Raw genomic sequence first — 26,065 nt, 5'->3', positions numbered from 1 at the left:
TAGTGCGTGTGCGCGAGTAAATAGGCACTAGGCTCTGCCGGGGAGTCTGGGTAAGCTAATCGAGCACCACCGGCCAACATGGAGTGGGCGTGGCTGCGTTCGCTGACGTCACTCTGTGACAGCTAGCTGTCAGAAAGTGAGTTCATTCCACCGAGCCGAGGAGACGGACCGCGGCTGTCGACAGGTTTTCTCTCTTCCGTAGGTCTTTAGTACCTCAAGTCAGTCAGACAACGGACCGACCTCGCCACCGAGCCCGGCCATGGACGAACAGGCGGGGCCTGGCGTGTTCTTTAACAACAATAACAACTCTGTTTTACCCGGCGGTGGGAAAGGACCGCTGCCTGATGGCGACGCTGGGGAGGCGGCTAAAGCGCAGTACAGTATCCCGGGGATCTTGCACTTCCTGCAGCACGAATGGGCCCGATTCGAAGTAGAGAGAGCACAATGGGAGGTGGAGCGGGCCGAATTGCAGGTGAAAACTGCCGCAGTTTACGTATACTTCACCACATATTTGTAGCCCAACCGGTGCAATGCGTAGCTCTTTTGTAGTAACTCGCGTTGGTTTGTGTGTATGATTGTTCTGGTTTCCAGGCTAACGTTAGCTCGTTAGCTTGATCTCAAGAGCTAAAGAAGCTGCAGCGCCCCCCTGACCCGACAACACGACAGACTGTTTGCGAGTGTTTTAGTGTGACTAAAACCACCAAACTTGCTTGCTGCCTGAAGAAGTTGGAGACAAGCTTTTAGACTACGCTTATTGGAAATTATATAAATTAGCTTGCTAACTGACTGCTACATTTGCTAACATCAGCAAACATAGCTAACATGTAACCTACTGCGATAACGTTGTGTAGAAACACACAACGCTATCTGGCTACTGAAAGCTAAATACATACTGTATTACCCCGCCTTGTTTTTTTGTTTTTTTTTTTTAAATATGTTTTGTTACTGAGACATAGAGTAACATTCAGCAAAGGTACTAGTTTTAACGTGTTTTGGTCTTTTGAGAGGTGGCAGACAGCATATTTTTCCACATAGTTTATAGTTATTGTCTTGTTTATGTATTGTATCATACGGTAGCTGTCTTGTCACTGCCAATCCTGAAGGGAAAGATTAGAAGATTGATGTTCTTTATGCTTTTGGTAAAGTCCACGGTTTTTTATTTGGTCTTTCTCATTAATCCAAATCGTTGATAATATAGCTGACCTTTATCTGACGAACACGCAATTGAAATTGTCGCACTTTATAAGATATATTTATATAAAGGCAGGGGGTTGTGTTGCCTGACAAACAGACACGAACATGGAGCTTAATGATAAACTAGAAATTAATGGCTTTTGATGTTACTTTAAGACGCTTGTTTTGTCATAGCTTCCTGTCCAACTACGATGTTTCTCTTCATGAAAATCTTTAAATCCTTATTTTGGTTCAGTGTGCACTATATCTAGAAAGAGAGAGAAGAAATTGCTGTACTCATCTTACCATATCTTATCAGGTGAACATGTTAACTCTTGTTAACTTTTTTGGCTCAAAGAAGGGAGAGAATGAATTTATAATATTAACTCATTGCATTAGTATTGTTACAGCTTCTCTTTAACTTGACTGTCCATGGCCCGTGTTTGGGAAAAAATATTTTCACTTTCCAACGTTTTGACCCCACTTGTAGGTGAATCACAGAGAGCCAGAACTGATTTTTAGGATTTGAGAGTAGGCAGCTCGATCTACAAACTTGCCTCTGCTAACAAAGGGATGAGAGGAAGACCCTGCATTGTTTCTAGAGTGGTGACGTGCACCCTGATTGCTGTAGTAGGAGTTTGACTCATCAGCCTCACATTGCGCTTTCAGTCTGGCCTATGTATTAAGCTTCCTGTCTGCTGTCATGAAGCAAGCTTATCAGCGACACAGCAGCAACTGCAGCAAAGCAAAGTGAAGTTGCTAAATGGCATATTGGGTGGTTGGTTTGTGGCGGCAAAATGGTGCGCGCTCAATTTGAGTTTTTGTTATTGTTATATCTAATCCCATGAGTATGCCTGATAAATGTTTTAAGCATAGTTTTCAGTAGGCTAGTTAAATCTTCTATCTTACTAATAATTGTAGTTGCATCATTGTAATACAACAATCATCTGAATCTCTATGCATCAGTGCTACAATGTCCTAGAGCAGAAAAGCTTTTTAAAAAAATCCACTGCTACCAATCTCCTTGAAAGATTGGTAGCAGTGGATTACCTTTTGGTGAAGGGACCAAATGATAAAAGTCCTCTAATTAAAGATAAATTAGGTATATGAATAATGAAAACGTCTTGTGGAAATAGAACCTAAATTGAAGATAAGAGACAGGTTGTACTGTATGTTCTCCTGTCCATTTCCTTCCTCTAATGGCTTATTGGGTTTATCCTCATGTCCACATAAATGTGTTTTAATCACAGAATTAGAGCTGATGTGTTGCATGGTTTTATGAAGTTATATACACTATATAGTTTCAAGTAAAAAAAAGAAAAAAAATTAGTTTTTACTTTGTGTTCTATAGATGTTAATTGGAAGACAGTTGAAGCCAATGTGGCTGTTTAGGAGGCAGGCAAAGCTCAGGGGTGGTACAGTAGGAATGTCGTTCAGCCAGCCAGTTAAGTCGTGCTCAGAGCCACTCCTCTCTATTTGAATAGTACAAAAACTGTACTATATATGCTGTGCCATTTCTGTGTAATGCATAAGCTGCTGTAATGCATAACTAGACTCCAGTTCAGGGGTTATTGATAATCGATTACCTCAGTAAAACTCACTTGCTTAGCTGGTGATAGATTACGACTAGTTGATTCAATGTTGATTTGAAAATAGTGACAAATGTACACTTTGTAGTTTCATTTTCAAATTTAAATGACTGTTTGACAGGTTGGTAATGTAATATTCACATTGAAGTTATCATTCTCATTTCACTGTGCTTAATGTTTTGTTTTTGACATAAGGGGTTCTTGGTAAATTCCTGCAGATATCTAAACTATGTAAGACTCAATTATTAATTGTGTGATTTTTAATTTAGCAAAGGTCACTTTTTTTTAGGCATGATGAATAAAGTTGTGTCTACTACTCCCTGTGCAGACCAGGCAGAGCTCCAATGTGCTTCAACAGACCTACAGTTATGGGGAAATCCCTGCTCCATAGGGTGTCTCCTTGCTAGAGCAGCCATAATTTGACACCATTCGTAAGCACGCCATTTACACTGAGAGAGGGTTGAAGGTGACTCAGGGTGTAAGGTGGCTCTGTGTGGCTGCAGACTGAAACATGGACTCATATGTCTTCCCTTGATAGAACTGTCTTTTGTATTCTAAAGGAAAAGCTTTTAAAATCAGGAAGATTTTTTATGTGGCTCCTTTTATTCGATTACTTCTCTCCGTGTCAGAGACCATTGCAACTAAATGTGGAGCAGCCTAGAGGGAGCCTGCCTCAGTTACACAGCTTATTGCTGTGATCTCACGTTTAGTTTTACTAATGGCAAACCCTGAGGCATATTAAGCTCAACAGTGAAGCAATAAAATGGCTGCACCATGCACAAACATACACATGCACATACCGGGGAATTCAGAAATTCAGAAAAGGGTGTCTCCGTTGTTCCTTAGTTGATACTACGTCCACCCCCAAGCTGCAGTTATTTCTCCCCTCTTAGAGTGTGTCCTAGAGTGAAAAAAAGAAAAAAAAAAGAAAAGTGCATGCTTGCTAACCAAGAATATAAATACTGGTTTGTAATCATCATTTCTTTTAGATTTGGACAAAGAAATGTTAGCCTGCACATTTTAAAATACATTCACATAGAAACTAATGCTACACGACAGATCACAGGCTTTCTTGCGTAACCAGGGTGTACACCACAAAGAACCAGCCCCTTCTGTTAGTCACTAGTTCAAGACAGACTGTGGTAATATTCACTAGAAGCATCATAAAGGCTGTTGATGCAGCTTAGAGTAAATATTCATTGTGTACAGATAACAGTAAGTAGTTTACAAGGGTTTGTGTTTTTCCTCTATGCGAGGTTTAAGGGACCGATGTTGACCTATGTAGACGTGTAAAGCTCTTTGAGCTTTGCACCGCTGTCTCTGTTGGGCTCATATTTGAGCTTTCCCCTACGTTGTCAGGCTGTTAATTTCTCTCTCCTTCCTCCATTCACACTTATAGCCTCCTTCTGTCTATGTGGGTGTGCAGGACAGCTGCCTTGTTGTGCCGCAAGGTTGTCGCCTTCCTCAATTTTACTGTAAATCTGAGGTCACTGATCTGTCAGAGTTGTAAATTGGTATACTCACCAGATCAAATTGGTGTCTTCTCGCTGTAACGTGGCAACCTGCTGTGTTTCTGCTTTAAAGTAAATTATTAGTCTTATTCCCATATGTGCCACATTTCTACAAATACTTTCTTTGTGCACGTATAGTACTTAATTACACCTACCTAGTTTTGTATTTCTTTTATATTTTGTTAGTTTTATTCAATCGAAAAATTTATATTTAAAAATAACCACAGAATAATGTTAAATTCTACTGATGAGTTTTTCAAGTGTGATGCTTTTACATTGATGTGCATGTTTCTCCCAGGTTTTAAAATGTCTTAAAATAAATTAATTAAAACAATATTATTGTGATACATCATCCAGCCCATTATTAAGTTTTTGTTTGGATTTTCTTCCATAGGGAGAGTGACCTAACAAAAAACACTTTACTTTGAAACTCATCAGTCTAAACATTTCTTGAGAAAGGAAGGTTATTCTCTTTAAGGACATAGCCAAGAAGTTAAAGATTTCTTTAAAAGGTGCACATTAGTTTCCAGAGACATACTGCAACTGGATCCAATCAGGACAGAAGATGCAGTGGAAGATCAAAGTCCACATCTGCCCAAGAACACACAAGTACTTATTAGTGTTCTCCTTGACAAACCAATGTCTCACTGCTCCTGAAATGGCTGCGTTGTTGAATAAAACGAGAGAGACCAGCGTGCACTGACAATGTGCGTAGGAGACTCGGGTCAGCTGGGATCAAAGGCAGAGCTGCCAATAAAAACCCTCACTAAGGTTGGGAAATTGGTGTTAAAGTTTGAGGTGTTTGGAGCCAAGTGAAAACCATATGTCAGATGAAGAGCTCATGAAAAGATGATAGCTGTCTGCCTAATGCCAATCAGTTAAGCATGGAGTTGGAAACATGATGAGCCGGGGCAATAGAAAAATGGTTCATCTGCATCGTGTGCAAGCCATTCTTATTAAGCATGGCTACAACTCCATAATGAAGAGGCGTGTTATTAACTAGGCTCGTGCGTTCTTCCTGGTAATGTAGGAATTATCTGGAGAAAAAAGTAGCTGCTGGAATACATTCGGTAAAGGCAATCGCAAGATCTAAGCCTCACCCGAAGCAAGTGTGGAAGAATTTGTACCGAAGGGTTCGGGAATATTCCCCAACCAGCACAGCAGACTTTTGGGAAGTGTTGCAGAAGGCATAAGAGGAAATCGCACCTGAATATAAAACCGACCAATAGAATGCCATGGATTTGTCAGGCAGGTATTGCTGGAACTGGCAATTTAAAAAAAAATACAATAAGGTTTTAAATGCGTATTTTATTTCACCATTATTTTGTGCTCTAATGCGCTTAAAAATAAATAGGTGTTTTTGTGTGTGTGTGTGTTTTGTGATCCATTTACAACCATTTGAGTGAATAAAACCAGCGGAAGACAAACTTTGTCTGGGCAGTGTATATTGTGCAAAAAAAATTTTACATTTAGAAAATAGTGTACTATTATTGTTTATTAAGTTAAGAAGTACTGTTCTAAGTTATTTTATTAAATTTATTCTTAATTAGCTCTTTAAGAGCTACCTGAAGCTAAGAAGTGACGTCACAGTCCCGCCTGAGAGGCCTGGTGGGCAACAGGACTATTGAAAACTGAGCGATACTGAGAGTTCACCTTGTGGTGCCACAGACACAACAAGCCAAGGTGTAGGTGATGCTTTATTGCTGCCTCACTAGGTGATTTAACCACTTTGCTATCTGTCTCAGAGGCTTTTTAAGTTTTCTTATTCACACAGTGTATTTGTTTATTATCGAAGTGGTTAGTGGAGTCATACTGGAGTGCAATATAAGAAGAGGCGGTTCTAATGTTAAAAGTAGAATTCATGGCAGAGCTGCTGTATTGGATTGCGTTACATTTTACAGGTGTTCCTAATAAAATTGCCAGTGAGTGTAAATACGGCAACATGGAATGCAACCCCCTTGTCCTCACAAAGTTAAATATGCTGCCCCTTTGTTTGCACCACCAAGGTAGCGCTGCAGTGTTAACTTGACGTGAGCTGTGTGACTGTAAAGTGACAAGTCCCGATTAAAAGGAAACGACACATCTGTATGCCTCTGCAAAGGTTTAGGAAAACAGAGACGTATTTTTGTCCACAGTGAATCTCTAGCAATATAAGTATTTTCTTTTGTTTTCTGGGTTTTGTACGAGAGGTAAAAGGCACAGCTCAGCTCAATTCAGATAACTGAGCAGAAATAGTTGTTAAATTGCAGTCTGGGCAGCTCACTGTCTCACCCTGACACTCACAGCAATCCTGACCAGTCCAAATGACCAGTTTTAGTGCAAACACCCAAATAACCTTCACCGCCTTGGGTCAAGAGAAAAAAATCCTCTGTTTAGACTCTTCCCACAATGCAAACTTGGCCTTCTACCATGCTTGTGTTGGTGGGTTCATGGGAGATGTACATGATATGCATGATATTGTCAGTATCAGGAATAGGGCTGGATAGTTTTAAAATTATTTTAAAAACTGACATCAACACTAAAACCTTGACTTTGATACCGGTTCGGATAGAGGAGCTTTAATTACATGATAATCAAAGCTGAGTCACCTTAGCTGGGTTCCCGCTCTCACCACTTGTGCACCCTCGGTACACAGAGAGGACAGAGAAAATCATTAACACCATAACTCTATTTTCAGATTTGCTAATCTCTCTCACTGCTTTCTTTAAGTGCTAATAAATTGTGGAGATTCAGTTAGCATTCCTACTCTAAGTCGTGCCTGCACACCAAAAAAATTTTTTTTTAAATTCACACACTGTCATTTTTAGTTACATATGTGAAAAGCTTGTACTGTCAGGCCATGCTTAGCTTTTGAATTTTGATATCAACTGACAATGCATTTCTCATTAATCGATCGGATTGAAGCAGATTGGTCTTTTCCATAAAGTAATATAAAATTATAATTGTACATAAAGTATATGAAATCTTGATATAAAATTACATTACCATTACACAGGTAATGCTATAGGAAAATATGACTGGTTAGAGCAGAAAGGTGTTTTTGTAAGATGTGAAATCATTCCAATTAAAAGAAAATACGCTGTAGCCATGTTACTGTATTCCCCAGTACCTCTCTTGTTTTCCTGCCTTTTTTCTATTGCTACATGTGTAATGGCATGCATGGAATGTACTTGGTTAGTTATCAGGTCGGCCATCACAGTGCTCTTTGGTTTGCGGTGACTGTGAGAGCAAACTCTTCTGGTCATTGAAAGAAAGGTTGTTTGCATTGTATGTGTGAGACTTACACCAGTACATTAGTTACCCTTCTTTAGAGCTACTTCAGCTAAAGAACCAGAGTGTGTGACTATGTTGTTTGTTTGTGTTAGCTCTAGACATGGAGAGAGCTCAGTCTTTCCGTCTCAGCTGAGACGCACTGGATTTTTGACAGTGTTCACTCTGTCTTGATTAAATAGCCTCATTGTGTTGTAGATGTCTTTGGCGATGACGCACACCAAGTCTGGAAGGAAACATATCTGGAATTCACACATCTCAGGCCTTGAGATATTTCTCTGTCACTATGTAGTCATCGCCATCGATCAACGGCTTCTGGCTTGTCCCTTCAGGAGTTGCCACAGCGGAACATGTTGCACACATTGATTTGACTTGTTTTTATGCCGCATGCCCTTCCTGCCACAACCCTCCCATTTTTATCTAGGCTCGGGACCAGTACCAGTTTTATCCAGTTTTCTCTGGACCGGCACCAAGGTTGGCCTTGGTGGATGGACAGGGCCGCATTTGGGATGGGATTCAAACCCATGGCCTTCTGTATCCCAAACCAATGCTCTACCACTGAGTCACCAGGCCCCCTATGTAGTCATGACCATAAATGTATTAATTAAATCGAAGTTCAAAAAGAAGATTCAGTGGAATAATTTTCTTGTATCTGTTGCCTCTGTCATCCACTTCCAACAAGAATAACAAGAATAGCTTACAGAATAACTCTGTGTCATGCAATTATGATGACTAATGAATAAAACTGTTTTCTGCTTAGACCTAAATTAGTGGTGCAACAGGTTTAAAGACCTTAACCCTAATCTCAAATCCTTGCCTAAATGGCTCTCAGAAGTTTTTTTTTTTTTTTTTTTTTTTTCCAAACCTAACATCATTGAAAAGACTTTTGATTGTCCGTTTGTGCTGATAAGTAGGACTGGCAGCTGTCACCTCATTTTTCCTTGCTTTATTTATTTCATTAAGACTAGAAAATCAATCCTCAAACTAGAATATATGGCAAAGCAGAAGGTATGAACATTCTTACCATGAACAGAATTTAACTAGTGGCTGGTGTTTATTTGGTGTTGACCCATCTCCTCTGCCTCCTTTTCCTGTCTCTGAAAAGCCCTGTGCTCTAGATGGATGCCCCATTCTACATGTCTCTTAATCAGACAGACTAAGGAGCCCTTATCCAGCAGCCCAATAATGCAGTCAGTGTGAGCCCTGGAATTAAATGCTTCCTGTGTCTCTTTATGGCCCGAGTTGACTCATTGCATTCCTCCCAAGGTTAATGTTTGATAGAGGAGAGATGGTGAGCCAGAGACTCACAGAGCTGCACTCTTCTCTATATCTGGCACGGCAGGACAGCAGGGGTCCCTGGGCCAGCGCTTCATCTGGATAAGAACGTGAATGGTCCCTGACTATCTCAGTCAGTGCAGATGTACAATTTCATGTACTGTGAAAAATAAGCTAGTGTGCAATATCCCTTGTTGACATATGTTGCCTGTCTTCAAGCTGTTTTTACATATTGTCCTTGTTTTGACATCTTTGAAATTATTGCCATATGGCTATGTATGGCCAACAGGCCATAATGTAATAGTTTTTGGGTTGTTTTTTTTTAAACTCTTTAGCCAAAAAAGGTCAACTGTGTTCAGCTGGACATTAAGAGACAGTTTAAAGGTTGAATGGTCATTTGTTGGCCCAGTTGCATGTGATACAGTTTCAATGCATCCAAGCCAGTGGTCCTTACTGATATTTTGACTGAAGCCACTTTATTCAGTAAGTTATTTTGGGAGCTGCACAGTGTGGCCCAGTGTAAACAGTTTTCCACAAGGAGAGACTTTCCTAATGGGTTTTTTGTACCTCTTTATGTGCCCAGCCCCCAAAGATACATGCTTTATTGTATCTAAGAAAGTTGTTCTTTAGTCATATCCAAAAAGCTTTTCCATCCACCTATCAGGACAAATCGATATTGTTCATCAGGTGAAAAATGAACTGCTTGCTCAGTCCTACTGGGGCCTTAATGACATTGTCTCTATTCATCATGTTCCGTTCTCCATGTTATCCTAACTGAACTTTTATGAATGCACTAGCGTAAAGTTTAACCTTCTTTAGGTCACCGTCTAAAATCCCAGTCTTACTGGCTCTAGGATGTAGAAAGTCATGTGTGGTAAACATTGTTAACGTTAATGTCAACCTTGAATGCATTAGTATAGATTTAGCTGTGGGGAGATGCACAAAAACAGGATGAATGAGAAATTGGAAACTGTAGATGGATTAGACACCGATGTATGTGCTGTGCTGATCCACCTTAAGTAGCATCAATTTTTGGCATTTCTGCAGACTGCGCACATGTGACTGTGCCAACTAAACTCATTCCTGTTAATACTGTCAAACTAAGCAACAGTACCCTAAATCCTAAGCAGGCGGATTGTTATTCTGTGGAGAACTAGGGTTGGTAAGAAATGGCAGATTGAAGTGCTGTCATGACTCATTGTTTTAGGCAGCAGCACTACTTGCTATCCTTGTGAAACTGTGATTCAGCCCACTCAAACTCGCACCATCCTCTGCATGTAAAATGAAATGCAGGGAATTAAAGTCGAAATGCCTTTCAGATATTATCATGTCATTTTAAACTCTTTGTGTATCATCATCTATAGTTGCAATAGATCTATCGTTTTACTGCCACTTTTTCCAACTTTTGAAAGTGTCTTTCTTGTGTTAATCAAATATATGATTAACAATTACTGTCATCTTCCCCTAACCACAGAGTGACAGGTAACTCCACCTCTGATGTTTGTTGTGTTACTAGGGATTTTCACCAACAGAGAGGGACTCTCAATGTGTTTTTTTTTTCTCCTTTTTGTAAACACGAGCTGTTAGAGACGTCAGAAGCTTCTAGAGTTGTTTAGCAGTTTGCACCTAAGCGTGCCCTTTAAAACACTGTACAAACTGTATAGACAGATGGTATATGTAGTTGTGCTTGGTTTTCCACAGCTCTTCAGACTAAGGATTTTTTTTACTTAGCACCAACTAAAATTTCGCAAAATTTTACAACAATAACAACCAACCAACAACAGTCCTGTCCTGCAAAGCCAAAAGTCATGAGTACATATTTTGTAATAATTCATATTTGTAGATTTGTTTTTGTTTGTTTTTTAGCCATAAATTCAGTGATACAACAAGAATGAAAAAGGTTGATACCTTGACTTACCTAAAGACATATTCCTATGTCCTGTATTTAAAAAAATCAATGTAGATGCTAAATCATTTCAGTAATTTATTCTGTTACAACATATAAAAGACAGTAGCTGAATCTAAGCTAAGAACTAAGCCAAACTTAAGTACTTTACTATAGTTAAAATCTAACTAGTGCCCTTAATGCCCATTTTGCCTTTAAGGACATAGATTACTATATGAAGTGCAAATTTTATTTCTAAAATATTTATTTATTTATTCATTTATTTTTTATTTGTTAGCCATTAATCTTATGGAGATACATCGAGATTTGCCAAATGTTCTGTTTATTTATCTGGTGCAACTCATGCACAGGACTCCAAATAGTGATTTAGCCTGAACCACTCTTCTTACATATAAGCACATGTGTGCCCAGCAATGTAATATAATGTAATGCTGATTCAGACCGAGTGCGTCAACAGCTGCTGCCTATTACTAAAGAGAGACTGTGGCATGCAGAGGGAATGGATTTTCAAGGAAGGAGGAGGGCCAGTTGATGTGTGGGAGAGTGAGTAGGTTAGATTAAAATAGAATAGTGCAGATTGCCTTTTTATTTCCCATCATGCCACACATATTGATTTGACATCATCCTATTTCAGTCTTCACAGAAGTAGCTGTTCACAAATCTTGCCTCGTGGAGGTAACTTTGAGTTGAGGCTTTGTAACTGACTTTTTCTAAAATGCCTAAACAACAGAAACACTGACTCTATTTATAAAGGTAACTACTGTAAATCTTTTACAACTTTAAAATGTGACCTGACAATCTTATTTTTGTGTTTTCAGGCACAAATTGCCTTCCTGCAGGGAGAGAGGAAGGGCCAGGAGAACTTGAAGAAAGACCTGGTGAGGAGGATCAAAATGCTGGAGTATGCACTGAAGCAGGAGAGGTGAGTGCCTTATCGCCCACTGCTGCTTGAGCCCACCCACAACACACACAAACACCTCTGCTAGGTTGCAATAACAGGAGTGTTTCCATGTTGTGTGCACTGCTAAAAATACATTCCTGGATTAGGATAGAGATGGAAGATAAGAACATGGCAGTAATCAACATCTGCTGCACTTGCACAAAGCTAGCACACACAAGTGTGTGTGTGTAAAAGCTTTACTAGAGTTTCTATAATACTCTTGTTTATATTCTATGTATACAAGTAAGATTGTTCAGCTGACGTCAGCAAAAGTTTCAAAAAGAGATTCCCCCAAGTCCAGCTGGTTTAATGTCTCTGGATGAAGGCATGTGTTGGCAGGAACGCTAAGCTGTCTGATGCTGATGACTCTGCACTGTCCTCAGCAAAAGGACAAGACAGAAAATTCTCTCTCCAGCCAAGAATAGGTCCCAGACAGTGATGTCATTTTCAAGTAAAGTAGAAGAATTAACTTTGTTTTCGATCCCATGTTCATCGGCCTGGCACCTTACACGGTGAGCCACTGTACATTTGTCTTTCTCTTTAAAGCCTGGCTATATCCAGGAACAGAGAGATTGGTGATGCCTCTGTTAATGTGTCTTAAAGCCAATGGGCACATGATGCATACAGACTGACACAGTAGGCTAAAACTCAAGCATTTGAAGGTGAACTTCATTTGCTGTACCAAGCTATTACAGAGTCAGATGTTATAGACTGGTCCACTTACTGTACTCATAGTTTTGCTGTGTAAGGAGAGATTATTGTTCACATTTAAAATCCCCATCAAAATAACTTTCTTTCTGAGTCAGTTTTACCTGTAAATTTAGCAGTTTGTTCATTTCCTCCCCATCCAGTCTGACCGCTTGTGCTTCTTGCTCCACCAGATTAAAATTGTAATAAAAAACAATTATCCCTCTGACATTATCACATTATTAAATGCGGCTCACATTTTTAATGCTACTACTACTAGTACTACTGCTACTACTACCTTCAATTTAATTATCTTTCTGTGTAGCCAGGCAAACTAATCATTGCCTGCTCAATAACACAACTTGTTGTTTTGGGAAAATACAACCTGGTTTTCTGTGGAATATTACACATTGCTAAAGTGAGCCCAGATAATCAGCAAAGTTCTTTTGTTGATAATGGACAACTAGGAATAGGACGGTGAAAAACTTTGATAAGTAATAAATGAGAATGACTGCAGATATTTTAATTTGTCTAAGCTGAAAACCTTAATGCAGCTGACTTAAACAGGTGTCAAAATAGGTTTAGGCCCTGTCATTTCTCTGGTTAGGTTGGTTCCATTCTGTCCTTTTATTAAGTATGGGCTCATCCTTTGGCTGTTTGTAGTGTATATTTATCTACTTTTCTACAGTAAGATCACTGCAGACTCTGCCTCAGGAGCGACACTTAACCCAGAATTACTACCACTTTGCGCGGTTGCTAAGCAACAGGTCATGTCTTGGAGGGTATCTGATAGCAATATCAGAAATGGGTTTCTGAATGTAGGATGCAACCAATTTAAAATGAATTTGATTTTGATGGGGATTTGCTTCTCAGGATCACAGGGGGAGTAGTGTGGTACAGTCGATGGCGAAGGTGTAGGTTGTGTTGACTCTTCACCAGTGATATGTGTGCAGACATTTGTGCATCAGTGTTCAGTGAAATAACATTGTTAAAAGTGTTCATTTTATTTTTTCTTATAAGTAATTCAGAAAAACCTATAATGACCAACTAAATATTAAGTTGACCCCCTTTCACACATGCACTGGAATTCTGACATTCTCCTGACTTTGTTGGGGGGGGGCAAAAGTCCTAGTGAGACACTGACAACATTATCCGGACTTTATCCTTTGAGCCCCCTAGTGCAGTGTCCATATTACATGCCTGAGCTGTGCATGCAGCACGCTGCTCTGTCCCAAATTGTTGGGAGGATTTAAAGCGGGCGACTGGGCGTGTTGATGACTTAAGTTTTTGTTTTACAAGTTTTATGGTAAAGGTTTATTGAATGAACATCAATTTGATAAACATGAATGGTATTTTGCATACATTTCCCACTAAAGCTGAAACTATTAGTTTAGTAACTGGTGATTTTCTTGCAGAAAATATATAAAAGTACTTGAATTCCATTTGCTAAAAATAAATATGTTTGTTTTCTTACACTTCAGTGGTATTAAGTTTAATATAAAATAAAAAGTTTTTCACCAGTTTTTTATGTTTGGTAATGGGTAAGAATTAAGAATTTAAGAAACAATTGCTTGCTGCACCCCTGTTTTTCATTTGATGACAATTATCTACACAATACTGTTAAAGGGCAACGTCATCAATTTTTAACTTGCTTTCTATGGCTTCCGTTTAAGGTGTAAATGTACATTAAATCTTTTAAACTTCCCTCTGACTTCCAGTCACCCAGAGGAGTTTTTGACAGATTCTGTCATCATGATTACAAACTTCATAATATGAACAACAAGATGACCTAGTATGGACTCAAGATTCCTTTCAAGTGATGTCATCTGGGGGCATTTTTCTGTTAGAAGTAGAGAGATATTTTAATATAGTGAAATCAAAGGGACATTCATTGCCATTCAGTTACATGTACTACCAAAACTAAAACCAAAAGATGCAAGTTCAAAATCAGTGAACGTGTCATTTTGATTTTGATTTTAGACCTTCTATCCTTTGTGTGTGAAAAGTAGAGCAAGTTTCAGTTTCAATGTGAGTTTCAAAGCTTATGCAGATGCCATGATTAATGAGTTTTTAAAATACCTTTTTCTTAGACCTTTTGATTATCCCTGTTTGCTGATCTGTTTTCCTCCACTTTTTTTCTTCACTTACAGAGCAAAGTACCACAAGTTAAAATATGGAACAGAATTAAATCAGGGTGACGTGAAGCCTCCAAGCTATGACTCTGGTAAGTTTATAGATGCTCAGATAACTTAACTCCTAACTCCACCTCTTTATACTAAATCACTGTGATTTCTGAGTTCACATACTTAAGTTGTAGGACAGTTACGTATGTGATGGCCCCATTCATGTTGTATCTTGTTTGCCTCAATTGATTTCTTCATAGTGTGCTTTCCTGAATGCTGAAAAAGAACCTGAGATAGAAATGTTGTACAATATTGAGTCAATAACATAAAAGGCCGTGAATGTATTCAAACTGCTCTATTGCCTGAATTTTCTGCTTTTCATTTGTATGTGTTGTCTTATGAGAACAATTAAACTGCTAATTATTTGAGAATAAAAACATTTGCTAGTTGCCAACAAAAATTACTACAATGAAAAAATTCCCTTCTGAACAATATGAAAAATCAAGTCTAAAGACAAATTATCATAATCAAAAATAACCGGGTCAGGTTACTAACATGAATGAGAGGCTCTTAAGGGTTAGAAAAATGGAAATTTAAACATCTAAAAATCAATAAACTTTTTATTAAAACATCAGGAAAATCAACAAAGTAAAAACCTAAACATCTAACTTTTGGCCTGTCTCTTTTCTGTTAAAGTACCATGTTTTACACGAATCTCATAGCTAAATCAGTGCAGTACCTATTTCTGGTTAAAATATTGTGGTTTAATTGACCTCTCATGTTCAAGTTCTCATTAAGTCAGATTGCAACATTTCTTCTATTCTGTCCTCATCTCTATTCATGGGGGCTGTTGAAAGCCCTAGAAGTGTTGATGAATCGGGGGAGGTAAGGGGGAGAGGTGTTGGTGGATGGGAGAGGGTGTTGCTCGATTTGTGGCGCACCTGCCTCCTCCCCACCCTTCTGAATTAGGCATGACCCACTTTTTGAGGCACCCTCCTGTCTGCCCCCTCAAATCAATCGCTCGACACACACAGACACACACCTCATCTAAATCTTATTAACACGTCTCTCGCGCCGATGCAAAATTCTCAGCTGACTTGTGAGTGCAGTGCTGACATTGTTGAATATCAAAGTGAGCTTTAAATCCAATCATTGTTTGTTTTGTCAGAGCATAGACAGCCCTAAAGAGAGTGAGTGTGATAGTGTGTGTGTGTGTCATTCTGGATGCTGCGGGCATAGACACATATCGCTGTTCTTTCTAGTATGTCATGGAGCGTAGACCAGCCATTTTGAAAGTGTCAGAATGCACCATTAAATGTCAAATGTCTTGTTTTAGCATCAAGAAAAAGCTGTTGCTGATTGGTTTTAAATCTCTTCTCCAGTATTACCTGTTGGGATGTAAATATTTGTATTGAATTGCCCACGATGATAAGTAAAAACTCCGGTCCAGATCCACTAAGCCTAAATGCTGTTCCTGATTTTAGGCGCAGCTGTTGTAAGCATGCTTGGTTCTTATGCACTAAACATGTAAATGTTATTTCACTTACACATTTTAAAGAGCAGCAATACCCTCTTGTTTAACTTTAATCCATCATTGATTCACTGAAACCAATCATGTGCTGCATATGTATGGATACAAGGTTGCTGTGATGTAGAGTGTAATGCAGCGTAACGTGTTTATAAAATGGAAATAATGTCACAGGCTGTGCTGTTTGAAGATGCCTCATTTGTGTCCTTCTCATCTCCTCCAGATGAGACTAATGAGAACGAGACTGGATCACTCAACAATCAGCTGTCCTGGAAACAAGGCCGTCAGCTCCTCCGACAGTAAGTGCCTTTATCCTTCTGTGACAGTCTTCAACTCAAAAACAAAGTCACTGTTCTCTTCTGTATTAAAATACCAGGTTCTTGACAGCTTCCTAGTTCTGCAATAGTATTGTCTCTTGTGTCAGTGCCAGTAGTGGTCCAAATAACTGTGGAGAATAGCTCCCTCACATGGCAGCAGCAGTCTTTACTGCTTTTGTGTGTGTACCGAACAAAATCAGAAAAATGCAGTTTTATAATCTCTACTCTCTTTCTCTGTCTCTCAAACTGGACTCCAGCCTTTGTCCCAGACACCATCAGGTGGCCTCACACGTCAGCTGCCCCAACATGCTGACTGATGAGGCAGCTAATTTATTCACTGGGTGTCCAGGGACAGATCAGTGGTGTGCTAAGACACCTCTCCCTTTCAGTCAATCACCCACTCAAATTGCTAGCACTTCTTCTGAATGCCTACAGAATAGGAGGAATATTTGATGCCTCAGCAGAGCTGGTACTGTTAACTAAACCAGTGCCTGAGGACATGACACTTTTGACACTCACAAGAACATAACTCTTCCTCATCTTTGATCATATTGAAGTTTTAGCAAAACTTGTAATAAGGGGATTTATATGTGCTTTACAGAATAATGAAACTTATGTAACATAGCTCTGCATGTTTTCACACTTTTGTGCTCTAATTTACTATGCCACTTACGTAACTCTTAAAATTTGGGGTTAGGCAAAATACAACAAGGCTTTAGTTACTTTGCTTTTTTTTAGGTACCTGCAGGAGGTCGGCTATACAGATACTATCTTAGATGTTAAGTCCCAGAGAGTCCGAGCACTGCTGGGGCTAGCGGGGGATGGAGGCGGGAGGACAGGCGAACAGACTGGAACTGAGCCTTTAGTCAATGGGACAGACATAACAACAAAGGGCATGGGGACCAGAGGGTGAGTAATCTCTACATTACATGCTTTCTTTTTTCCTTCCTTTCATTTATTTGTGTGTGTGTGTGTGTGTGTGGATGTATACTTTGTTTTGTTGGTTTAAAACTTAGGTCATAGCAACAGTCACTGTGGGAGTACGGTCTGGCTGGCTATTGTAGGATGTAGTAGTATTGTATAATTATAAACTTGGCTGAGGTGGCCCACAATCACACAGTGTAAAGCAGCTTTCATGTGCAACACAGAACAACATTTACTACACAAATGTACAATACAGGTGCTGGTTGTATTTTTTTACTTTGATGCCTATTCACAACTTCAATGCGTTAGCATTGTGTTTACAGTTTAACATTGTTAGTGCAACTGCATGTTGATGCTGTTCCTCCACAGGAAAGCTGAGCTCTCTGACACTAGCGCTGTACTTGAGGCCTTCAAGTTTATTGAGAATGCAGCTGCTGAGTTCAGTGATGAAGATGAGGAGGACGATAGCGAAGGGAAGGACAGGACTCATGTGGAATCTAGGACGGTAAGACAACAGTCTGCCCTCACCTTCTGGAAGTTGTCGGCACTATTAATAATGGCCTTTAATATTTTCTTACAGATTATGAGGAAGAAGACACCATCGTCATCATTGTCCCCGGCTAGTATGGACACCAGTGAGGACCCTGACACAGAGGAGGCACTAAAAGGCTTTGACTTCTTGACCAGTCCTGACGAGATGGACACCTCACCTGAGTCGAGAGGCACGGGGGATGGGACAGACTGGGGTAAGTCACAGATCGAGAAACGAGACACTGGAGATACAGTTATAGTGCATACATTATTAAAACAAGAATTAAATAAAATTACTAACTACAAGTACAAAACTTTTTTCAGAGGCACTGAAAGTATTGCTAATTACCATATGCAGTAATTTTATCAATTTTCATAGGTTGGTGACTGTCACTCACATATCATTTTGTGGTCATATATCATGATGTTTGGACCTTGTCTGTTTAACCCATAGTTTGTGATCTCTTGCACTGTGTGTTCCCATAGCCAGCCTGTGACCAGTGTCTTTTTCACTCCTCTGTTGTCAAATCAACCTGATTTCTTAGACTCCCCAAAATAAATCGGTTTAATGTCATGTTTATATTTTCTTTGAACGTGGTTTTGAGTATTTGAGTCATGTCAATACAAAGATTTAGCAGTAGGGGTTTTATGATTGGTCATCACTCAGAAATCTGAAGTTCAAATGAAAGGATTCCCCGCATGAGATTAAGTTCCATTCTACCACTCCCACTTTTTCTAATTCAAAGGAAATGGCCAAAATATTTGAAGCAATTATTAACACAGCTCCCGATTATGATGGATTTAAAATCAGTAAGGGGTTAGTGCCCTGCTTAAAGAAAAGAGGCTAAGCATAGGTTAGAGATACTTGCTATTGTCCTTGGGGATTGAGAAATCTTCTGTAGAGTAGTCTTGAGAGGTTTCTGCACCCTTACCCACCTTGCCATGCCTCTTGGGCCTTAACCAGGGCAATTCTTCAACAGCGTATGGTCTGGTTTTGTTCCCCCTGTGTAGAGAAGGACGATCAAGGTCCCATTTCTGAGGCCTGGGATGTGGACCCGGGCCTGATAACCAAACTGAAGGAGCAGTACAAAAAGGAGCGCAAGGGGAAAAAGGGGGTTAAGAGTAAGTTTTGTCACGCGTTGCTGCCTCCGTCCCTTCTACTCCTTTTTCTGTAGAGCCTGACTTTCAACCAAAAAAAGCCTCAAATGAAAAACAAAACATCTCAGCTTTTTTTTATCTCCTCCTTTTGCTGCTCTATATTAAGCCTCTTTCTTCTTGTCTGTCATTTCACGCTCAGTGTTTCTTGTCTTCTAGTACAACATACAGAATCTGTCCCAATTATTTTCCTACCCAAACAAATTGTAATGCTTGATGCATGTTTCTTTAATTTATATTCACGTCATCATCGTCGTCGTCCTCACTGTCCGATATCAAAAGATTAATGTGAACGTTAGTTGTGATTACACATCCATCTGTGTCCCATCTGGGCCAGCAATGGTCTCCAGTAGTATCTTCTCCAGTCATATTGGCATAATTATCACCATCTTCATTCTCATTTGTCAGCCACGTAGATGCTAGAGTTATAATTTGTTTTGCTGCTGTTGTAAATTGATGCCAATTAAAAGCTTATAGTGACTCAGCTGATGACTTTAGAGCACTTGAATGGAATTGTACATTTATGGCCCAAGGTCAGTTGCTGCCTCTTTATCCAACTGTGATTGAATGATCAACATCTCACTTGTTTATACCTTCTGCACTTTACACTTCACTTTCTTCTCCTCTGGTTTCAGCAGAACTGTTTATCTTTTTTACAATGTGTCGGCACTTTATCACTTCAACAGACGTGTGGATGTTGTTTTCGTGTATGTACATTTGTTTTAATGTCTTTTTCATACATGGCATTTTTTGCAACGGCAGTAAAATTCTTACAATTAAAAACAATTACAAAAGAGCATTAATAGTTATTCAATAATTATTCAAATATCTATTAGTGGCTCACTACACTGAGACATCACAAATTTCAGCCTCAATTTGAATAATCTCTCCACACAAAAGACACGGAGATAAATGTGCCTCACAGCTTTTCTATCTGCCTGACTCCTAACAAAGACACTGCAGTTGACTTTCCTTCATTTTCTGGTTTTTAAACGTATAATTCATTCATTTATCTTCTTTCCTTTCAGTGTTGCGTTCCTTCCATATTCATTCTGCGCTCTCTGTTTTCAGCTTGTACTTGAATATTTTTGTTTTCTCGTTGTTGAACAACAACAAACCCCCCCACCCCACCTCAACCACTCTCCATAATGTGTGTGTCTATGTGGTAACGCTGTTAACACTCATTCGTTAAACAGGACCAAACCGATCTAAGCTACAGGATATGTTGGCTAACCTAAGAGATGCAGAGGACTTGACCCACATGCAGCCTACAGCAACGCCCCAGTCCCGCCCCAACGTGGCCCGGTTCAATGAGCATGATGGGAACCGAACAGATGAAGGTGCTTGAGCAACAATACCAATCAATTGTAGCTTGCAATGGTTAAATATTTCCCCCCTCAACCCTTGTAACTGTCTATTTAGCTGTTTTTGAACTTAGTTATGTATTCTGTCTGCAGTTGAGGCGCTGACCTTCCCACCTACATCAGGGAAGTCATTCATCATAGGCACAGACGAGGCAATGGAAAGCGAGCTGGGCCTCGGCGAGCTGGCTGGACTTACTGTGGCCAACGAGGCTGACAGTCTGGGATACGATGTGAGTCTGGAGTGGCAGAATGGATTTAAGAGCCATGGGACCGTTTCCCTGGGGAGAACTATTTCTATTAGTGTTATAATTTGAAAAGTGAAAGTCCCATCATCCTCCTGTTCCTCCTAAATACCTCAGCAAATTCACAACATCACATTACATTCATGTCTCTAACAACCATTTTTCATAGACCGCGTAATAGGAATCTGCTTTATTAGTGTAATACTAGGTAAAAATTATTTTTTAAGTCATATTTTCAACAGTAATGGTGAAAAACACACCAGAATAGGTTGTAGCCTTTTGTTTTGTTCTTTAATAGGTTTGGCTCGTTCATGATAGAAAGCCATATAGACAAAATTGGTTATGCCAAAGAAAAGTGCATAAATGTCCATTATCCTTAACTTCTTTACGTTATTACTGTCATATTTACATATAAGTGAAAATTCAGCAAAGTTAGTGTAACTGCAATTAAGGACTGCTGCTTAACTGGATATTTAGTTCTGACTAGGATCCCTCTTCACAGATTGGCAACAATAAGGATGCCATGAGAAAGACGTGGAACCCCAAATTTACTCTGCGAAGCCATTTCGATGGGATTCGTGCTCTGACCTTCCACCCTGTGGAGCCTGTCTTGGTCACCGCTTCTGAGGATCACACACTCAAGATGTGGAACCTGCAAAAGACAGCTCCCGCCAAAAAGTAAGAACATCGCAGTCAGCCCCTCTAGACACTAACACTCAGGCATCAGCATCTTTGATTCAGTCTCCCTATACCTGAAGAGGCACTGTGTGCAGTATTCTGGTATGTGATTATCCTGTAACTCACTGTCACATGATTCAACAACAGAATTTTTCTGCTCTACAAGATTAATTATGACGCATCTGCAACCTGTTGTTAGTTTAAAGTTTATGGTATTGTAATACACAGTTTCTGTGAAATTACTTGAAACTAACAAATGTAATACAAAAAGTAGGAATTAAAAGAAATAAAAATCTGACTTTAAATATTCCATTGATCAAAAATTAAAGTAAAACATTAAATTGGCCCCATTGGATTTGTTTCAAGAGATATATACAACTAGATTACAGTGATATTTCGAGCATCACAAGTCATAAGTTATCAATCATTTCGCCTCTTTAAAGTGGAAAAACATCACTCTGTTGTTTGGTTTGGTCTTTGTTTTATTATTTAAAACAACCCCCAACAGCCCATTCCCCTCCCCAGCTGTGCACTGCCGGTCCATGCCGAGTAGAAAGATAATGGATGGATTTTCAGTTTTAAGTTATTTCAGAGAAAATTATAGGTTTTTTATTTTTTTTTTCTCCACATCCGTAACTTGGCACTGCCATTCAGGTCTGCCCATTACATTAACAACAGCTTTTCTCTTCACAGAAGTACATCTTTAGATGTGGAACCAATCTACACTTTCAGGGCCCACAGGTAAAACACTGCACATTTTTAGAAACTGTTCAGTCTGAGCTTTGGTTTAACAGAGTTTAATCCACATGAATTCATCATTCATCAACCCATAGGGGGGCTGTTCTGAGTGTGGTGATGAGCACTACAGGGGAGCAGTGTTTTAGCGGCGGGGTTGACGGGACCATACAGTGCTGGAATACTCCCAACGCTAACGTCGACCCTTACGACTCTTACGGTAACACTTGAATGTCAAAAATTTTGTACAGCTGTGAGTATTTTTAAATCAACATGACTGATGTGGATCATCTTGTGTATCCTGCAACAGACCCATCAGTGCTGCGAGGAGTTTTGAATGGACACACTGACTCTGTTTGGGGTTTGGTGTACAGCAGTGCACACCAGCGCCTCCTCTCCTGCTCTGCAGATGGGACTGTGAGACTGTGGGACCCCAACACCACTTCCCCTGCTCTTGCAGTATTCAATGAAAACAAAAGTAGTGACTTTGGTCCTAAATCATGTTTCTAAATGTCATATATTCAATTGAATGTTAAACAATAACGTATGTATCTTCATTTGTTCAAGAGCTGGCAGTTCCATCCTCTGTAGACCTGGTGTGCAGTGATCCAGCCCACCTGGTCACGTCTTTCACAGACGGGCAGATTGGCCTCTTCAACATGGAGACTCGACAATTGGTCCTCAGTCTGGAGTCCAACTCGGAGTCAGGTACATAAGTGAGACTCTTAATGGGGCTGGGCGGGGTCAACTGAAACAATAGGGCGACTTCACTCAATTTCAACTTGCTCTGTATAGCTTTAGTTTAGGCTGTAAATGTATGTTACTGATTTTAAACTTCCCTCTGACTTTTGTATATTAAAATATTTCTCTTATTCTATCTGGAAAAACTTCTTATTTTGTCATCTGGGGGAGCTCTGGAAAAGAATGTTGACCATGATTACATAATGAGAGCAACAAGATGACATAATCTGAACTGAAGGTTCCCACAAGTGATATCATCTGGAGGGAAGTCATTGGGATGTTTATGGCATTTACATGTAGTACTCAAACTAGAACCATAAGAAGCAAAATCAGTAAAGACGTCCTTTAAGTCTGATATTACAGTTCTCTAGTCCTTGTCTTTACAAGTCTCAGGGCTTGATCCAGTGCATTAGAAACGTCCTAGGGCCATCAATTAACCTGTTTTATATTTTTGTTAAGAATGATTCCTTTTGATTCAGCCTCCTGCTGTCTAAAGTCTAATGTGCTCATGTGTTTTTAACAGACACTCCCTGTCAGATCAACAAGGTCCTCAGCCACCCCACTCTTCCCATCACTATTACTGCGCAGGAGGACAGACACATCAAATTCTTTGACAACAACAGCGGGAAGTTGATTCACTCCATGGTGGCTCATCTTGATGCTGTCACCAGTTTAGCTGTAGATCCTAATGGACTTTATCTCATGTCAGGCAGTAAGTATCTTTTAACCAGTGTCTGGTTCTGCTGTTCTATTGACATTATGGTTTAATGTAGCACTGACACTGTGAGCCAGTTCACATTGTTTGTGGATATGTAAATGTTTTTGCACAACAACAATGGTGTATGTCCCATTTCTTTTTCTTGTAATGTTAATTATGATTTTTTTGAAGCATTGATAACTTAGATTGGGAACATGATTTGTAAAGTGCAATATCTCTGAAAGAAAAAGTTTGTTTTAGTGCTTTTATGTACCAAAACGCTTATCCACTGCTAAAATTAGGGTTGTTGTCCACAACTTCGTGAACACTGAACATGAGTAAAAAAAAAATCACATATCTCTCAATTTATAAGTCACAAATGTCACATGGTTAGTTTATAGTTTTTGGTTTTTGGTATTGCCACTTCTTTTATATATCTAAAGAAGTTACATTTTCAAATATTTGTACCATATATAACTCATCATTTCCTCCACAGGTCACGACTGCTCCATCCGTCTCTGGAACCTAGAGAGTAAAACGTGCATCCAGGAGTTCACAGCTCACAGAAAGAAAAGTGAGGAGTCGATCCACGATGTAGCGTTCCATCCATCAAAATGCTACATCGCTAGTGCTGGGGCAGATGCTCTTGCAAAGGTGTTTGTATGATGCGGAGCTGCAACTCTCCCTGCAGCCCTGCTCTCTGACTCAGCCTCCCACCATAAGGGACCAATAGAGACACAGCAGGGGAAAGACCTTCAGGCATGGGTCCAGTCCCACCTCACACAGCCCACTGGTTTCTTGTCAGACTGGCAGACTGTGTAGCCACTGGCCTCAAATGGGCCGTGACTCTCCATAAAAAGGGGGGCGGCAGGGGGACCAGTCAGGAGGAGAACTGCTCTCTTGTCCCCCATCTACCATCCAGGCAGGCCTGGGTGTGACCGGCAACAGCGCCCCCTCAGACAGACTAAACATAACCTCCACAGCTAAGAGGTTCAGGACAAGTGTTAAACGAGTGTGGAGTTGAGAAATGAGGATTCAGCCCACCCAGTCTTCTGCCCCTGGGACTTTACGCTTACCCCAAACTCCTAAGGGCCTTGGCCTTCCCTCTCAGACAAACCAGGTCTTGGGGGCCTTCATTTCAAGTCAGGTTTTTCCATTGTGTTGTTCCAGAAAACTGGGGTACTGAAGGCTCACTCGAGCTGTTGCAGAAACCTCTCACTTCTTCTCTGCTTCGCAGACTGACTCTGCTTGCTGGCCTGCCTTTGTTTTCCTTTTTAAAACACGTATTGACAAATGTGCCTTTGCTTTAAAAAGGTTTCGAAAAGTTTTATTTTAACAAGCTTGTTTTGAGGGAAGAGGGAAGGGAGGGGACAGCAGAGATGGGAGCTGGTTGTCACAGTGTTGTCGATTTTAACATTGGATGTAAAATTACAAATGCTTATAATAAACAAAATATATATTCAGTCTTAAAATTTACTGTGCAGCGTGAGTTTGAATCCTCCTTTTTGATAAGTGTGGTTGGGGAATCAATTTTGTGCATTTCAAGGCAAAGCTGGTAGATTCAGATCATTAAATATAATGCCTGTTTGTTAGATTCAAGTAATTGTACACTTCAGAAGTAAAATAAAAACGTATGTGTCCAAAGTAAACCATCTTGGTTATATAAATACAATTCAACTTGGTTATACAGCAGATGTCCATTTTTTGGAATAACTGATTTTGGCCAGTTTGCTTGTTTGAACTGAATGGCTTGTACTGTACGTAGTTCTACCCAATTGTGTGGACATGCTTGACTACAGTGTGATGTATCATTTCCAGGCATTTACAGTAGTCCAATGTTTAGCAGGAAATTAGTGCAGTACTGTACGACTATTTCATATAAAGAGTTAACCATCCGACGCAGACGGAGGACAGTTGTCATGCAAATGCCAGTTTACAGTAAACTGTGAGGAGGAAACAATCCTTGGTTTAAATCTAATCAATCAAAGATGTACATGATGAGTACAGCTTCCAATGAGCCAATTTCTCAAGTCACTGGTTTGTATATGAAAATATGTTCAAAATAAAATCTGCTGTAAAATGTTATGTGGGCTCTGATGTTGGTTATTTGACAAACTAATCAGAAAACAGCAACTTTTAAGTTATCTTAATTTTCTTTATTTTATTAAAAATTGCAAAAAAAAAATACTGATTAATTATATGAACATTATTTGCGCAAGACTTTTAATGTGCATATGTACAAACAGGACATAACTGGGAGAAAATCATAAATACTTTTTAAACAATCTGATAAATGGCTGCAATGTTAAATGCAACCACACTGTTAGAAAACAAGTGATGACATTAAATATTTTCATTATGGGGGAGCAAATGTATGATTTGCTGTTGCTCTATACAAACAAACACAAGCTCCTCTTTCCTCACTTCCCATACAAGTCCACTTTCTTGCTCCATTTTCTTCGTTCCAAATAAGCCTCGTTTCAAACTCCACTTTTACCAACAGCAACATTAGCACCATAATCTTTGAGAGGAACTTGAACAATGTCCCTACTAACATATCTCTCCTATTAGGAAGATCAAACTGCACCAATTCTAGAAAAGAATATCCTCTCTACAGAGAATTATATTTGAAAAAAAGCAACATATTATTAAGTTAAAATATGTTAAGCCATAAGAGGC

General features: G+C 39.6%; 1 protein-coding gene across 2 annotated transcripts; it reads left to right on the top strand.

Moving 5' to 3' along the window:
* Nucleotides 1–123: 123 nt before the first annotated feature.
* Nucleotides 124–25,471, top strand: LOC137138332 (striatin-like). Of its 2 annotated transcripts, XM_067525435.1 has the most exons (17): nt 124–472; nt 11,543–11,646; nt 14,502–14,575; nt 16,226–16,301; nt 17,058–17,228; nt 17,613–17,748; nt 17,824–17,989; nt 18,786–18,896; nt 20,126–20,269; nt 20,387–20,523; nt 21,038–21,213; nt 21,907–21,954; nt 22,047–22,168; nt 22,259–22,426; nt 22,516–22,656; nt 23,213–23,401; nt 23,883–25,471. In XM_067525435.1, exons 1-17 carry the CDS (start codon nt 260–262, stop codon nt 24,050–24,052), a joined length of 2,346 nt encoding a protein of 781 aa, XP_067381536.1. In that variant the 5' UTR covers nt 124–259; the 3' UTR covers nt 24,053–25,471. The 2 variants fall into 2 exon arrangements, with proteins under 2 accessions (XP_067381536.1, XP_067381545.1); XM_067525444.1 differs by lacking the exon at nt 18,786–18,896.
* Nucleotides 25,472–26,065: the final 594 nt, after the last annotated feature.

This window comes from Channa argus, chromosome 1 (assembly GCF_033026475.1).
Source record: "Channa argus isolate prfri chromosome 1, Channa argus male v1.0, whole genome shotgun sequence".
In the NCBI taxonomy this organism is placed as follows: domain Eukaryota; kingdom Metazoa; phylum Chordata; class Actinopteri; order Anabantiformes; family Channidae; genus Channa; species Channa argus.
This window is presented reverse-complemented; position numbering and strand designations above follow the sequence as displayed.

Bases quoted from the DNA above. Each gene is read 5' to 3' on its own strand.
- LOC137138332 (XM_067525435.1), top strand. From the start codon at position 260: ATGGACGAACAGGCGGGGCCTGGCGTGTTCTTTAACAACAATAACAAC. The intron at 17,749-17,823 runs GTAAGACAACAG...ATTTTCTTACAG, and splicing joins CTCATGTGGAATCTAGGACG to ATTATGAGGAAGAAGACACC. The intron at 22,657-23,212 runs GTACATAAGTGA...TGTTTTTAACAG, and splicing joins GGAGTCCAACTCGGAGTCAG to ACACTCCCTGTCAGATCAAC.